Here is a 17500-nt window from a genome sequence, read left to right on the forward strand (position 1 = left end):
CTATTACAGACTACAAAGGGAAACACAGCCGCGAGCTGCCCAGTGAAACGAGCCGACCAGATCAAATACTTATTTTCCACCATAATTTGCAATAAATTAATAAAAAAATCCTACAATGTGATTTTCTGGATTTTATCTTTCTCATTTTGTCTGTCATAGTTGAAGTGTACCTATGATGAACATTACAGGCCTCTCTCATCTTTTTAAGTGGGAGAACTTGCACAATTGGTGGCTGACTAAATACTTTTTTGCCCCACTGTATGTAAGAATTCTGTTCATTGACTATAGCTCAGCATTCAACACCATAGTCCCCTCAAAGCTCATCCCCAATCTCAGAACCGAAAAAACTCCCTCTGCAACTGGATTCATGACTGGCCACCTCCAGGCGGCGAGGGTAGGCAACAACACATCAGAAAAGATCATCACCACGGGGGCACCTCCTGTACTCCCTGTTTAACCATGCGTAGCTGTGCACAACCCAAACACCATCATCAAGTATGCTGACAACACGACGGTGGTAGGATTGATCACTGACGACGAGGCAGACAGCCTACAGKGAGGTCAGAGTGTCGGTGTCCACATCACTATGGAATTAACATGGTCCATGTACACCCACACAGTTGTGAAGAAGGCACGACAGCGCCTCGTCCCCCTCAAGAGGCTGAAAAGATTTGGCATGGGCCCTCAGCTGCACAATTGAGAGCATCTTGATTGGCTGCATCACAGCAAGGCACCCGACCGCAAGGCACTACAGAGGGTGGTGAGTACGGCACAGTACATCACTCGAGCCAAGCTCCCTGCCATCCAAGACCTCTATAACAGGCAGTGTCAAAGGAAGGCCCAAATAATTGTCAGACTCCGGCCACCCAAGCCACTGTTCTCTTCACTAATGCACCAAGTCTGGAACCAACAGGACCCTGAACAGCTTCTACCCCCAAGCCATAAGACTGCTACATAGTTAATCCAGTTAACTATTCGTTAACTATTTAACTCTTTGCATTGACCCTTTTTAGCACCAACTCTTGCACTGACTATGCACACTCACACATAATTAAACTGACATCACACACGCTGCTGCCACTGCCTACTATCTATCCTGTTTCCTAGACACTTTAACCCTTCCTACAGTATATCTACCTCTACCTTGTACCCATGCATAGCGACTCAGTACTGGTATTCCCTGTATATACACTGTAGCCAAGTTATTTGTACTCTATTGTTATTCACTGTGTATTCCGCTTGTCACTATTTCATTTTAATGTCTATATTGTTGCAAAAGCATTTCACTATTAGCCTACACCTGTCGTTTACAAAGCATGTGACAAATAACATTTGATTTGACTCAACATGTTGGTCTTTGCTGTTACACAAACAAAAGGAAACTTAAATTTTGTGAGGATAATTCCTACTGTATTGTTTGACCAATCCAYTCTCTTTACTCCATAAATGACTTATCTGTAATTTGTGACAAAGATGTCACATTTCATATTACTGACTTAGCACAAACACAGCTTGTACCCAACCCCTCCCAACAGAAACTACCTGGGCTGACACACACACTACCATGCTAACTACTCCCTCTGTTGGATTACAACTGCCATCTCATGATCTGTCTGAACATTTCAGTCCTCTATTACATGTCCCCAAACTCAGTCCTGGGGCCCCTCCGGGTTCACGTTTAGTCCCCCCCCCCCCAAACTTCACCCTAAAACGAGATGTGGCAGTGTGGACTATGGTGTCACACCCTCTATATTTTTGGTAAAACCTGACTGAGGCACTGTGTGAAATCAAGGACATTAGACAGAAGTAATTTGCATCAGTTTGGTCCTGGTTTCATCTCATTCCAGATTGCCACTCAGCCAGGCAAGTGAATGTGTCACCCTCAGGTTTGTCTAGTGTTGGCTTTGGCACAATACCAGAAAGGAGCAAATTCACTTCCACCAGAGAGACCTAAAGCGTGTGGCTGCCAAAGATGAAGCATGAGTACATTACACATTAACGCAATCTACAGAGAATTACATACATATACTGAAATATCCAGAACACATGAACATAGACAAGCAAAGTTAAATCCTCAGAAAAACACAATTTAACAGGTGAATTTATTTTGAGATCTTTTATAAAACAATTAGTTATCACATCATTCAAAGTTGTGAGGCAGCTTCCAGAAGAAGWCAGTCAGCTGGAATGTATGCCTAGCCCGGGGAGTGGGTAGGGGTATGTGTGGAAGGGTCAGATTAAGTGTGCAAAATCAGCCAGAAGAGCACACCTAACCACAACCATGCGGAGCTGAGCCAAAGCATGCCACTGCACTATACAACACTGATATTGGCCTTGTTCCAATGCTTAGAAAACACAATTTCTGCTTCTTCCCTTTAGGTCATCAAAGATTGGTCAAGTGAGGACAAGGTTTCCACTGCATTGTTTCAAGCCAGTATTTCTTAAATCTAATAACGTTCAAGGAAGGGCAGGAGGGAAGAAAACATTTAAGTATTAGAACAGGCCCAGTCTGGGTTAGGTGCTGCTTATTCTCACAAAACAGCCTCGTGTGGTTTCAACTTGCTTGAGGTAGAAGTCATACCTAAACACAGCTCCTAGATCAGATAACCCATCCTAACCTGAACAATAAGGTGGATGAAAAAGTATTCAGCCCGTTTCAATGCTTAGTGGCAGCAACTACCTAACCATTTCAGATTCCCAGTTTACATCAAAGCACATAAGGAAATGGGTTATTGCATAAAAAATTAAAAGGACAAGTGTCAAGAATCTCATATTTTCTAAGTGGAGAACCCAGAGCAAACCTACTCTACAATGAGATGAAGAAAATAGTAAGTACCAGGAGCCAACTGTTTCCAGTGGTTCCAGTCACTAAAGGAGTTCCATTTGGCTCCCAGCGCAGAAAGACTTCCTCAAACATCTTGAGGTTTATGGCATCAGTGTCTTCATCTCATTCTAGAAGCTTCTGTCCTTCCCGAGGTGACATAGAATGGCAATGAGGTCACAGGGGTAAGGTTGTTTCAGTGAAAATGTCCATGAAGTCTAGTGGAGCTGAACACTTTGAGGTAGAAGTTGCCCTTAACCACAGATCTAGGATCAGATTACAACACACCCAATCCTAATCTTAACCATAGGCATATACAAAACAATAAGAAAAAAGTGTGACCCAGGATCAGCGTTTTGGGGCAACTTCGACTCAGTTGAACAATGTGGAAAGAGGGGTCGTCTCCATGGTGTCTCAGAGCAGCAATTTCTAAACATGCAACAGAGCGACAGTTTATCTGCTGCGAGACATGAGGTTGGGGAAAATGTGAAGATTAGACAAGTATCTGAAGGGATGACAAAGTAAAAAGAGTAGTAACATAATAACATGTTCCAATAGGTATTGATTGCATTGTCCACAAGTTCTGTCCACTCTAGGGGCACAGGTTCTTCAAGACCAAAGTTGATTAAAGGTGTCAGTCTCTCTCTCCCCGAGGTGTTCTCACCCTCTATCGTTCTCTGCTTCTCTCGCCTGTTATGTCCGGTATTACTGCTTGGACAGCTCGTTGGAAAGCCAGTCCAGTCCTTCATACAGCCCTGTGCCCTGCGTCGCACAGGTCGCCTGCACGTGCCACTAAGGAGGAAGAAAAACATTGAGAAGAGTGTGCGTGTATGTCTATGTCGGAGTTTACACGGGCGTGAGTGAGACTCACCACTCTGCTGCGGAGGCTCTGCAGTCCCAGTTTGTCTGTGAGGTCGCTGACCGCCATAGCGTTGGGAAGGTCCTGCTTGTTAGCAAACACCAGCAATACTGCTTCTCTCAACTCATCCTCCTGGAGCTGGGGGGGGGGGACAGTGATTAGATCGCTAGTTTGAGATACTGAGTTTCAAAGCTTATTCACCACATGCACAGGATACAAGAGGTGTAAAACAGCACAGTGAAATTCTTACCTTGAGAGGGCGTTCCCAACAATGCAGTGATAGAGTAACTCGTCAGTTTATTAAGGAACACAAGTATATACACATGTCAGTGCCAGTACCTTATTCAATGTGCAGGTACAGGAGTGGTTAAGGTGGATTTATACATAAAGTGACTGGTAGGCTATTCAAGCAAACAGGGCTGAAAAAGTGACTGGTAGCATGAATATATAAAKACTTTTGGTAATATACCAATTATATACACAACCGTGCAGAAGTTTGGGGTCACTTAAATGTCCTTGTTTTTTAAAAAGCACATTTTGTCCATTAAAATAACATCAAATTGATCAGAAATACATTGTAGACATTGTTAATGTTGTAAATGACTATTGTAGCTGGAAACTGCATATTTTTTATGGAATATCTACATAGGTGTACAGAGGCCCATTATCAGTAACCATCACTCCTGTGTTCCAATGGCACGTTATGTTAGCTAATCCAAGTTTATAAAAATAAAACACTTAGGCAATTATGTTAGCACAGCTGATAACTGTTGTTCTGATTAAAGAAGCAATAAAACAGGCCTTCTTTAGACTAGTGAGTATCTGGAGCATCAGCATTTGTGGGTTCGATTACAGGCTCAAAATGGCCAGAAACAAAGCACTTTCTTCTCAAAGTCATCAAAGTCATCAGTCTATTCATGTTCTGAGAAATGAAGGTTTTTCCATGCAAGAAATTGCCAAGAAACGGAATATCTCGTACAACGCTGTGTACTACTCCCGTCACAGAACAGCGCAAATTGGCTCTAACCAGAATAGAAAGWGTGGGAGGCCCCGGTGCACAAATGAGCAAGACGACAAGTACACTGCTCAAAAAAATAAAGGGAACACTTAAACACCACAATGTAACTCCAAGTCAATCACACTTCTGTGAAATCAAACTGTCCACTTAGGAAGCAACACTGATTGACAATAAATTTCACATGCTGTTGCGCAAATGGAATAGACAACAGGTGGAAATGATAGGTAATTAGCAAGACACCCCCAATAAAGGAGTGGTTCTGCAGGTGGTGACCACAGACCACTTCTCAGTTCCTATGCTTCCTGGCTGATGTTTTGGTCACTTTTGAATGCTGGCGGTGCTTTCACTCTAGTGGTAGCATGAGACAGAGTCTACAACCCACACAAGTGGCTCAGGTAGTGCAGCTCATCCAGGATGGCACATCAATGCGAGCTGTGGCAAGAAGGTTTGCTGTGTCTGTCAGCGTAGTGTCCAGAGCATGGAGGCACTACCAGGAGACAGGCCAGTACATCAAGAGATGTGGAGGAGGCCGTAGGAGTGCAACAACCCAGCAGCAGGACCGCTACCTCCGCCTTTGTGCAAGGAGGAGCAGGGGGAGCACTGCCAGAGCCCTGCAAAATGACCTCCAGCAGGCCACAAATGTGCATGTGTCTGCTCAAACGGTCAGAAACAGGCCCGACATCCACAGGTGGGGGTTGTGCTTACAGCCCAACACCGTGCAGGACGTTTGGCATTTGCCAGAGAACACCAAGAGTGGCAAATTCGCCACTGGCGCACTGTGCTCTTCACAGATGAAAGCAGGTTCACACTGAGCACATGTGACAGACGTGACAGAGTCTGGAGACGCCGTGGAGAATGTTCTGCTGCCTGCAACATCCTCCAGCATGACCGGTTTGGCGGTGGGTCAGTCATGGTGTGGGGGTGGCATTTCTTTGGGCGGCCGCACAGCCCTCCATGTGCTCGCCAGAGGTAGTCTGACTGCCATTAGGTACCGAGATGAGATCCTCAGACCCCTTGTGAGACCATATGCTGGTGCGGTTGGCCTGGGTTCCTCCTAATGCAAGACAATGCTAGACCTCATGTGGCTGGAGTGTGTCAGCAGTTCCTGCAAGAGGAAGGCATTGATGCTATGGACTGGCCCGCCCATTACCCAGACCTGAATCTAATTGAGCACATCATGTCTCGCTCCATCCACCAACCACGTTGCACCACAGACTGTCCAGGAGTTGGCGGATGCTTTAGTCCAGGTCTGGGAGGAGATCCCTCAGGAGACCATCCGCCACCTCATCAGGAGCATGCCCAGGCGTTGTAGGGAGGTCATACAGGCACGTGGAGGCCACAAAAACTACTGAGCCYCATTTTGACTTGTTTTAAGGACATTACATCAGTTGGATCAGCCTGTAGTGTGGTTTTCCACTTAAATTTTGAGTGTGACTCCAAATCCAGACCTCCATGGGTTGAGAAATTTGATTTCCATTGATCATTTGTGTGATTTTGTCAGCACATTCAACTATGTAAAGAAAAAAGTATTTAATAAGAATATTTCATTCAGATCTAGGATGTGTTATTTTAGTGTTCCCTTTATTTTTTTGAGGAGTGTACATTAGAGTGTCTAGTTTGAGAAACAGACGCCTTACAAGTTCAACTGGCAGCTTCATTACATAGTACCCGCAAAACACCAGTCTCAACGTCAACAATGAAGAGGCAACTCCGGGATGCTGGCCTTCTAGGCAGAGTTGCAAAGAAAAAGCCACATCTCAGACTGGCCAATAAAAATAAACGATTAAGATGGACAAAAGAACAGACACTATACAGAGGAAGATTGGGAAAAAAGTGTTTGAGGTGTTTGGATCACAAAGAACATACGTGAGACGCAGAAAAAAATGAAGATACTGGGAGTGCTTTGACACCATCTGTCAAGCATGGTGGAGCCAATGTGATCTGTGCGTGCTTTGGTTGTGGTAAAATGGGAGATTTGTACAGGGTAAAAGGGATCTTGAAGAAGGCTATCACTCCATTTTGCCATGCCATACCCTGTGGACAGCGCTTAATTGGAKCCAATTTCCTCCTACAACAGGACAATGCACAGCTCCAAACTATTCAAGAACTATTTAGGGAAGAAGCAGTCAGCTGGTATTCTGTCTATAATGGAGTAGCCAGCACAGTCACCGGATCTCAACCCTATTGAGCGGTTGTGGGAGCAGCTTGACCGTATGGTACGTAAGAAGTGCCATCAAGCAAATCCAACTTGTGGGAGGTGCTTCAGGAAGCATGGGGTGAAATCTCTTCAGATTACCTCAACAAATTGACAACTAGAATGCAAACGGTCTGCAAGGTTGTAATTGCTGCAAATGGAAGTCTTTGACAAAAGCAAAGTTTGAAGGACACAAATATTTAAATTAAAAATTATTATTTATAACCTTGTCAACGTCTTGACTATATTTCCTATTCATTTTGCAACTCATTTCATGTATGTTTTCATGGAAAACAACGAAATTTACAAGTGACCCCAAACTTTTGAACGGTAGTGTATACACACACACGTAAACAGGGGTAATAGTGACCAGTAGCAGGATAAATACTAATTGTATTGGCAATCAATGTACAGCAGCTTAAGGAATTAAGCGTCAGTTTGGATAGTCTGTGGGAGAGGAGTAGTTGTTAGCCATTTAACAGTTATGGYCAAGGGATAGAAGCTGTTTAGGAGTCTGTCTGAGCTTTGATGCACCAGTACTGCCTGCCGAACGGGAGCATGGAGAACAGCCCATGTCTCGGGTAGCTGGAGTTTTGGGCAATCTTTCAGGCCTTTCTTAGACACCGCCTGGCATATATGTCCTGGGAGCTCACCCCCAGTGATGCGCTGGGCTATCCGCACCACCTTCTGTAGGGCCTTCCGGTCATGGGAGTTGCCGTACTAAACGGTGGTACAACCAGTCAGGATGCTCTCAATAGTGCAGCTGTAAAAGTTCCTGAGTATCTGAGGGGCCATGCAAAAACGTTTCAGCTTCCTGAGGGAGAAGAGGCGTTGCCGTGGCTTCTTCACAACCCTTCTGGTGTGAGAGGACCATGTTAAGTCCTCCGTTATGTGGACACCGAGGAATTTGATGCCCTTGACCCTCTGCACTGCGGCCCCGTCGATGTAAATGGTGGTGTGCACCCCCACCAAGTTTCAATGTCCAGTCAATTATAAATAAACAGACCAGGCCTTTATGCCTACATACCATACCAACACTAAATATACCTACTGTTAGCTGGCTACATATCATACATACAGTAAATATTCCTACCCAGGGCTCTAAAGTGCAACTAATTTGGTTGCATACGAGACTAAATATTTTGTTTTATTTTGGGAGCACTGTGAAAAACCTCCCAGATAATTGTTGTAATGATAAAGCTTTGCTGTACCGTTGTTTCCGAGTGCCCTAGGGAAACAAATCTGTGCAGATTCATAAGAGTCATGGTTGCACCATTACTGCAGCGCAAACAGCTTAATTTCTAGACCAACCAGGTCAAAAGAGTCGGCCCATTTTACCGGTGCAAAATGTTTCTCTTCCCATAGTGCATTTCACATTGATAAATCATGCCGCGGGTCATTCTAAAACAACTCGCACGTTGACGTTGTTAACCATTTGTTACACTTTGTTCAGCCATGTTAACTCAATGGCTATCTAGCTAACTAGAGTATAATACTACAAAGCAGCATAAATGAATTAGCCAGCTAACTTGCCTAAATATTCTGAAATAACTATTTTTTGGGGTGGGATAAGCTTGAAATGGGCATGGTCTAATTGACAACCACCAAAATCAACCAACAAGTTTTGATTTCTTAACGAACCAGAAAAATCTGTTTTTTCTGGTTGTTTATCAAAGTTAGCTGGCTAACTCATTGATCCTGCTTTGTAGTATACCYGTCTGGTAACTTCACCAGTATATCCAGATATTTGTATCAACATTTTAGCTTTTATAATAAACTAATGTATTCACACTAGTGATGCACCGATATTACATTTTTTGGCTGATACCGATATCTTCCTTGCCCCCAAAAATACCGATATWAAAAAAAATTGCAGCCTTTTAACTATACTAGAATGCTTAACAGACACATGGACGCAGCGGTCTAAGGCACTGCATCTCAGTGCAAGAGACATCACTCCAGTCCCTATCACATCCGCCCGCGATTGAGAGTCCCATAGGGCGGCGCACAATTGGCCCAGCTTCATCCGGGTTTGGCCGGGGTAGGCCGTCATTGTAAATAAGAATTTGTTCTTAACTGACTTGCCTAGTTAAATAAAGGTCACACGCACACCACACTGACCAAAGAGTTATTTTGTTGGCATTTACGCATGTTCCCATTATTTCTTTCACTTACTTGCTGTGCTGTTTCGTTGTTTATTTGTTCAGGCGTTTCATTCTCAACCAGGATTGCTATGGAACGCCGTTTGGGTCTTTGCATGTCAAAAAAAGATAAGTCAAATAACACTACTTGACGTGTCAAATAAGCTTGTTGACCAATCAGGATCTGAATATGACTGCACGTCACATAATTTAACGCGTTCATACACCATCACTCGTATTTCATCTGTCACAACGATTCGATACGTATGCTATGATGCTGGTAAAGTTGTCTTGTGCACCTACAGTGCTAGTCATAAAAAGCTAGCTAGCTCGTGGATGCAAACAATGTTCTTCCCCAAAAACATAGCAAAACAACATTATCTGTTTCATTAGCTATAGTTAGCTAGCTAACTATATAGCTAGGTGTCATCTAAAATAACCCTAATTTATAAGACAGTTCTTATTTGATTAATGGTGGTCAAACCCATCTTTGTGAAGCTAGCCACAATAAGGATTAGCCACAATAGTGGACTTTGCAGTTAGTCTTCAAAATAAAAGTATAACATAATTCTACTATTTGTATATATTTGCATCACTGTCAACTACATATTTTATTTTGAAGACACACCGCAAATACCACTATTGTACCTAATCCTTATTGTGGCTAGCTTCACAATACATAACCAAGTCCGGTCAAGCCTCACTAGCCAGATGAAGCTAGCTGGCTGCTTATAACGTTAGCTTTGGGCAACAAGGTTAAGTGGCTGGCTAGCTATTTATTTTCATGAACTGAAGTTAAATTTCAATAGGCGAACAACAAGTGAGAATAATGAAAATGACTGCCGTTTCCACTGGTCATTGTTTTCAGGCTGGTTGTATTGGCGCTAGCTAGGTACCAAGCTAAAGCTAGCTACCCCAGAAGTTGCGGTCAAACAAATTATGCTTTATTACCAACAAGGTATTGTAAACACATTTCGTGGCCGGCTTTTGCTTGTTTGCACAGCTTTGACAGTGCTACTGTATCTTTTTTGAAACGCAAAGACCCAAACTGTGTTCCATAGTATGTATGTTGTGAAGCTAATAGCAGTGACGCTATTACTGTATAACTCCAGAAGGGCAACATCTGAAAAATAGCGCACTTGATCGTGTGTACCGGTGCTCGACCAGTTGGCGAAAGCCAACATCAGCCACGACAGAGAACGGTTGATTGTCAAGGGCAAAGAATTACATCATCTTGGCTTTAATGGATTTCGTCTTTTGAGTTGTCACACTGACATTGTGGGCTAGGTTAGGAATGCTGTGTTGCAGGTGTACCGCAAAATTTTACATGGCGTCATTACATCACGTACCTACGATATATAGGTATGCACGTCAGCTTTGACATCGGTGTTAAACTAGACATCGGCCAATACCGATGTTGGCATTTTTAGCTAATATCATCCGATACCGATAGGTTCACCGATATATCGTGCAGCCCTAATTTACAATGTTACATATTAGTTTCTAGGGCACAACAGGTGTCAAGAGCAGCTAAAATTAATTTAGGCTCTGAATTTTAAAAAACAGCATTTAAAAAACAAATTTTCAGGTGTTCCTAAATGTCATGTGGTGCTTCTAACTTTTTAAAGTTGTGAGCACCAGTGTATTTTTGTGAGCACCAGTGTATTTCTTATTTTAATCTAGAGCACTGTACCCACCATTTTGGAGAGCTCCTCTGCAGACTCAGCCACTCTCTCTCTGTCGTTGCTGTCTACTACAAAGATCAGACCCTGAGGGAGGAACACAAAGTCAGAGCAGGGCAGGGACAGTCAGGAGGATGCCCGGAGGCATTACATAAGAGTAGTAAAAGAGCAGGCTGTAGTGTAGCCTCCCCGGTTTCCTTTTGGTGCGTGAGTTACCTGTGTGTTCTGGAAGTAGTGTCTCCAGAGAGGTCTGATCTTGTCCTGACCACCCACATCCCACACGGTGAAGCAGATGTTCTTGTACTCCACCGTCTCCACGTTAAAGCCTGTCACCCACACACACCATTAAGGGCCTTAAACAAATAGACATTTCTAATTTCCAGTGTTCAAAAACAATTGTCGTCACATGAGCTATCACCTTGGAAACTTTGAGGGTGTGGTGGACCTGTATGTATGCATGTATTGGGTTTAAATGTCACTCCCACAATTTATGGATGTCAATATTAGGCTATATACAACGTGTACAAAACATTAGGAACACAGAGATGCTGGCCCATGGTGACTCCAATGCTTCCCACAGTTGTCAAGTTGGCTGGATCTAATGTGGGTGGAAAACCATTCATGATACACACAGGAAACCCAGCAGCGTTGCGGTTCTTGACACTCAAACTGTAAACCTGACACCTACTACCATACCTATTTCAAAGGCACTTAAATATTTTGTCTTGCCCATTCACCCTCTGAATGGCACACACACACAAACGATGTCTAAAGGGTTAAAAATCCATCTTTAACCTGTCTCCTCCATCTACACTGATTGAAGTGGATTTAACACGTGCATCAATAAGGGATCATAGCTGTCATCTGGATTCACCTGGTCAGTCGATGTCATGGAAAGAGCAGGCGTTCCTAATGTTTTGTACACTCTGTGTGAATGTGATTAGTGACTCCAATATACCTAGCTATGGTGATCATCAACAAAGGTTGATGCCCGGAGTAGGAACAGTTGAGACTGGAGGGTGACAGGTGGTGGGTGTGACTGTTTGAGTGTGTTTTACCAATAGTTGGAATGGTGGTCACTATTTCTCCCAGCTTCAGTTTGTACAAGATAGTGGTTTTCCCTGCAGCATCCAAGCCAACTGAGAAAACACAAACAACGTTATGATTAAAATAATGAGATCTCATTCGCACATACAACTGCAAGCATGAGCGAGCAATCACTCATTGACTATCCATATCGATACAGCTGTTTGAAGATACGAAAATCCACCAGCAAATGACAGATAAGCTAAAATGGCTAGCTAACGTTAACTAGAACTAACAAACTACTCAAAAAAAACTACTCAAAGACAACATTGCTAGAGTAGATAGGTATTTTGTTAGCTAGTTGGCTATGAACATTCTTTTTAATGACCAGCACTGTAGGTGCGCGAAACAACTTCACCAGCATCATAGCATACGTATCGATGAATCGTTGTAACATATGAAATACGAGGGAGTTAAAAAGTTACCGTTAGCGAGCTACAGTAATGTAGCAGTTAGCAACACTAACAAATATTTACTAACGTTACTTTAATGTTAACTAACGTAACGTTAGCTAGTTTGTTACCGTTACTATTGAATCTTCAAGCTAAATCATTTGGGTCCAACGAATCAGTTTTTCTTCATGGGCTACTTACTCAATAAAGACTCCAGTGGCGTGAGTTTTACATTTGAAAGCTAAAGTTAGACAGATGACCTGACATCGACTTCAGCTAGTTAGCGAACAGCTGACACTTACCCATAAGTATTCTCATCTGTTTCTTGCCGAACAGTCTGGTAAAAACTGACGAGATTAGAAGCCCCATGTTGTGAGTGAATGTCAAAATTTGAAGCAAAGCTTTTCTAAATTCTTGTCGTTGTTGAGACGAGGCGTGAATCGTTCTGTTTGTGACACCCAAAGCAAGAATCGTTTATTTCTGTCCTCTGATGCTGCTGCCACGTCCGGGCCAACGTGGAACTCCCGACGTCATCTATTTGACTCAACTTTATTAGTAATACAGTGGGTTCAATGTGGTCATGGAAATTGAACAACAACAATAATATTAACCCACTAATGCAAAGCCAGGTGTCTTGACAAACATTATCGTAAGTAAAACGACTCTGCATTTACGGGTTCGACCGACCCAACACTACTCATTTGTATCACATTAAAAAAAWAATAGTAAAAGGTAACTTGTTCACACTGATTTTGCCAGCCAGCTGCAGTTCAATTGTGTGGCACCAGATGTCATTACAACACGGTTACGCTATTATTGCAATGCGAACTAATGTCACATCAGATTGACCCTCTGGTCAGTATTTCCCGAGGAAGAGTCGATGTACTGCATTTACTGAATATAGAAGTACAAAAGTATGTGGACACCCCTTCAAATTAGTGTATTTGGCTATTTCAGCCACACCCGTTGCTGACAGGTGTATAAAATCGAGCACACAGCCATGTAATCTCCATAGACAAAACATTGGCAGTAGAATGGCCTTCCTGAAGAGCTCAGTGACTTTCAACGTGGCACCGTCATAGGATGCCACCTTTTCAACCTGCTAGAGCTCCCCTGGTCAATTGTAAGTGCTGTTATTGTGAAGTGGAAATGTCTAGGAGCAACATCGGCTCAGCGCGAAGTGGTAGGCCACACAAGCTCACAGAATGAGACCGCGGCGCCTAGTGCTGAAGCACATAGCAAATTCAATTATTCTGTCCTCGGTTGCAACACTGACTACCAAGTTTCAAACTCCCTCTGAAACTCCCTACTTATTTTCCACCATAATTTGCAAATAAATTCATAAAAAATCCTACAATGTGATTTTCTGGATTTTTTTTCTCATTTTGTCTGTCATAGTTGAAGTGTACCTATGATGAAAATTACAGGCCTCTCTCATCTTTTTAAGTGGGAGAACTTGCACAATTGGTGGCTGACTAAATACTTTTTTGCCCCACTGTATAGATCATCTTTGGTATTTCTCAGCGCACCATAGCATCTGACAGCACAATTTAACATCAGAGGGTAGCATGCATTTTTTTATCCTCCTCATCATGCATGTCATTCAATTCTAAAGTGTGAGGGATGTCATGTGTTTGTTTCTGCAGTGGGCAGGGACCAATGTCACACATTATAGAGATTGTTTGAAACATAAACTTGCACGCACGATGTGCACACACACGACAGGTGTAGAGCACACCTGACTAACTGAGGATATTCTGTGCAATAGATGTGCAAAACGTGAGACTTCTGTGTTATCAGGAGTGTGCTGCCCCAATCAATCCATCACATTTATTTTATAAAGCACTTTTTACATCAGCAGTTATCACAAAGTGCTTRTACAGATACCCAGCCTAAAATAAGAGCAAGCAATGCAGATGTGGACGCACAGTGGCTAGGAAAAACTTCCTAGAAAGGCAGGAACCTAGGAAGAAACCTAGAGAGGAACCAGGCTCTGAGGGGTGGCCAGTCCTCTTCTGTCTGTGCTGGTGGAGATTATAGAGTACATGGCCATTAAAGCCAGATCGTTCTACAAGATGTTGAAATGTTCATAGATGGCCAGCATGGTCAAATAATAATCACAGTGGTTATAGAGGGTGTAACAGACACTTAGGGCAGCTAGCCTACTATCACAGTCTACTATCACAGAGAAATGTGTTAATCGGGTATTAAGAGTAAACAATGTTTTTACTGCATTTTAGTATTTCTCATCTGTATTTGTGTGTCCCATAAAGAAATAACTTCAATGGCCCCATATTCTGGAATCTCCAGGTTATGCAAGGATTCATTTCAATCTCTGGCCTTTTCTAAAAATCTCCAAACCWGTATGAGTCATGGTTCATTGACAGGCAAAAGAAAGCCATGCACGGCATTCCMGAGGGGGCATTCCTTCACCTGTCCCGTGCTGCGGGGCTTTTCGTTGTGCAGGTAAGTGGACACGTGACAGACCGGTCCAAGGTGCAGATATCTTTGTGCCATGGGCGGGGCCATCTGTTAATAACCCACTCAGATTTATGGAAAGAATCATATCTTTTGTGCTGTGGACCACATGGATAACGCTTTCTTTATTTCAGGCTAAGGACAGGTTCGCTTTGAATAACAAGGTGGCAATTGTGCGGCTCATTCACTATGGATCCTTCAAATGGAACTTTAAATAATGACCAGGTATGAAATATTTTTTTCACTGATTAGTGCAAGTAAATTGATGTGTATCCTAAACCTATTTACATTTTAGGTATAGCTATAGGCCTAGTGGCCTATGTAAAACCATACAGAGCTGCATTCCCCCCCCCCCCCCCCCCCCCCCCACCTTTATTTAACCAGGTAGGCAAGTTGAAAACAAGTTCTCATTTACAATTGCGATCTGGCCAAGATAAAGCAAGCAGTTCGACACATACAACAACACAGAGTTACACATGGGATAAAATAAACATACAGTCAATAATACAGTAGAAAAAAAAAAGTATTACAATGTGAGCAAATGAGTGAGATAAGGGAGGTAAAGGCAAAAAAAAGGCCATGGTGGCGAAGTAAATACATATAGCAAGTAAAACACTGGAATGGTAGATTTGCAGTGGAAGAATGTGCAAAGTAAAGATATAAATAATGGGGCGCAAAGGAGCAAATAAATAAATACAGTAGGAGGAGAGGTAGTTGTTTGGGCTAATTACAGATGGGCTATGTACAGGTGCATAATCTGTGAGCTGCTCTGACAGCTGGTGCTTAAAGCTAGTGAGGGAGATAAGTGTCTCCAGTTTCAGAGATTTTTGTAGATTCAGTCATTGCAGCAGAGAACTGGAAGGAAGATGACCAAAGGAGGATTCTTTGGAGTGACCAGTGAAATATACCTGCTTGGTGCGGCGTGTACAGGTGGTGCTGCTATGGTGACCAGCGAGCTGAGATAAGGGGACTTTACCTAGCAGGTCTTGTAGATGACCTGGAGCCAGTGGGTTTGGTGAGGAGGAATTGCTTTGGAGGTGGACCATTGAATATACCTGGCTTGTGCGCGTGCTACAGGTGGGTGCTGCTATGTGTGAAGCGCGGGCCAGCCAACGAGTGTACAGTCGCAGTGGTGGTAAATATATGGGCTTTGGCGACCAAAACAGATGGCACTGTATAGACTGCATCCAATTTATTGAGTAGGTATTGGAGGCTATTTTGTAAATGACATCGCCGAAGTCGAGGATCGGTAGGTATGGTCAGTTTTACAAGGTATGTTTGCAGTATGAGTGAAGGATGCATTGTTGCGAAATAGGAGCCAATTCTAGATATTAACTTTGGATTGGAGATGTTTGATGTGAGTCTGAAGGAGAGTTACAGTCTAACCAGACACCTAGGTATTTGTAGTTGTCCACATATTCTAAGTCAGAACCGTCCAGAGTAGTGATGTTGACGGGCGGCAGGGCAGGCACGATCGGTTGAAGAGCATTGCATTTAGTTTACTGTATTAAGAGCAATTGGAAGCCACGGAAGGGAGTGTATGCATTAGACGCTCGTCTGGAGGGTTGTTAACACAGCTGTCCAAAGAAGGGCCAGAAGTATACAGAATGTGTGTCTGCGTAGAGGTGGACAGAGACTACCCAGCAGCAAGAGCGACATCATTGATGTATACAGAGAAGAGAGTCGGTCCAAGAATTGAACCCTGTGGCACCCCCATAGAGACTGCCAGAGCCCCGGACAACAGACCCTCCGATTTGACACACTGAACTCTATCAGAGAAGTAGTTGGTGAACCAGGCGAGGCAATCATTTGAGAAACCAAGGCTRTCGAGTCTGCCGATGAGGATGTGGTGATTAACAGAGTCGAAAGCCTTGGCCAGGTCAATGAATACGGCTGCACAGTATTGTTTCTTATTGATGGCGGTTAGCATATCGTTTAGGACCTTGAGCGTGGCTGAGGTGCACCCATGACCAGCTCTGAAACCAGATTGCATAGCGGAGAAGGTATGGTGGGATTCGAAATGGTCGGTAATCTGTTTGTTGACTTGGCTTTCGAAGACCTTAGAAATGCAGGGTAGGATAGATATAGGTCTGTAGCAGTTTGGGTCAAGAGTGTCCCCCCCTTTGAAGAGGGGGATGACTGCAGCTGCTTTCCAATCTAAGGGAATCTCAGACAACACGAAAGAGAGATTGAACAGGCTAGTAATAGGGGTTGCAACAATTTTGGCAGATMATTTTAGAAAGAAAGGGTCCAGATTGTCTAGCCCGGCTGATTTGTAGGGGTCCAGATTTTGCAGCTCTTTTTGGCGCTATAAGCCCAGGCTCAGTCTGTTTTATATAGTAGGCTATTTTAACACACTATTGAATTGATTAGAATTTTCTTCCTTTATTTAGATCACTGGTCTCTCGACTGTGTACCTAGTATCTCTGTCTGTAAGGTAAGCATATCTGACTTCAAACACCCTTAGGCTATCTGTGACACATGGATGTAAAGTGTTGCATCCATGTTGGCTAGGATTTGAGGACATTTAGGTCTAGCTGTTTCTACATTTATCTGCTCTTAAGTGTAGTGAAAATAACTTTACCTATGTGTTTTCAAATCAAACCAATGTATAGTTGGTTAGTCTAGAACATATTTTAGTTTGTTGTTGTTGAAAATGTAGACTGGCAAGCTACACCACTGAGAAGTTGACTTCACGTGTCAAGTCATAATAACACGGTTGGCCTCCCATCTTTCAGATTCATATTTCTTCAGTGTTGCCAGTCAGACCAGTTGAGCAACCTGACATGCATGTGACTAACGCAATGCTGAATGTATCCTAACTCATCA

The 17500-nt window shown here is 43.2% G+C and overlaps 1 protein-coding gene across 1 annotated transcript; it reads right to left on the reverse strand.

The window, feature by feature from the left end:
* Positions 1-2083: 2083 nt before the first annotated feature.
* On the reverse strand, positions 2084-12726 carry LOC111952616 (ADP-ribosylation factor 4). Its single transcript, XM_023971475.2, has 6 exons — positions 12496-12726; positions 11774-11854; positions 10932-11041; positions 10731-10802; positions 3693-3818; positions 2084-3613 (listed from the first exon to the last, which is right to left on the reverse strand). The coding sequence occupies exons 1-6, from the start codon at positions 12560-12562 to the stop codon at positions 3527-3529; spliced, it is 543 nt and encodes a 180-aa protein (XP_023827243.1). The 5' UTR covers positions 12563-12726; the 3' UTR covers positions 2084-3526.
* Between the last annotated feature and the right edge of the window lie 4774 nt (positions 12727-17500).

Source organism: Salvelinus sp. IW2-2015, linkage group LG26 (genome assembly GCF_002910315.2).
Source record: "Salvelinus sp. IW2-2015 linkage group LG26, ASM291031v2, whole genome shotgun sequence".
NCBI classification, from domain to species: Eukaryota; Metazoa; Chordata; class Actinopteri; order Salmoniformes; family Salmonidae; genus Salvelinus; species Salvelinus sp. IW2-2015.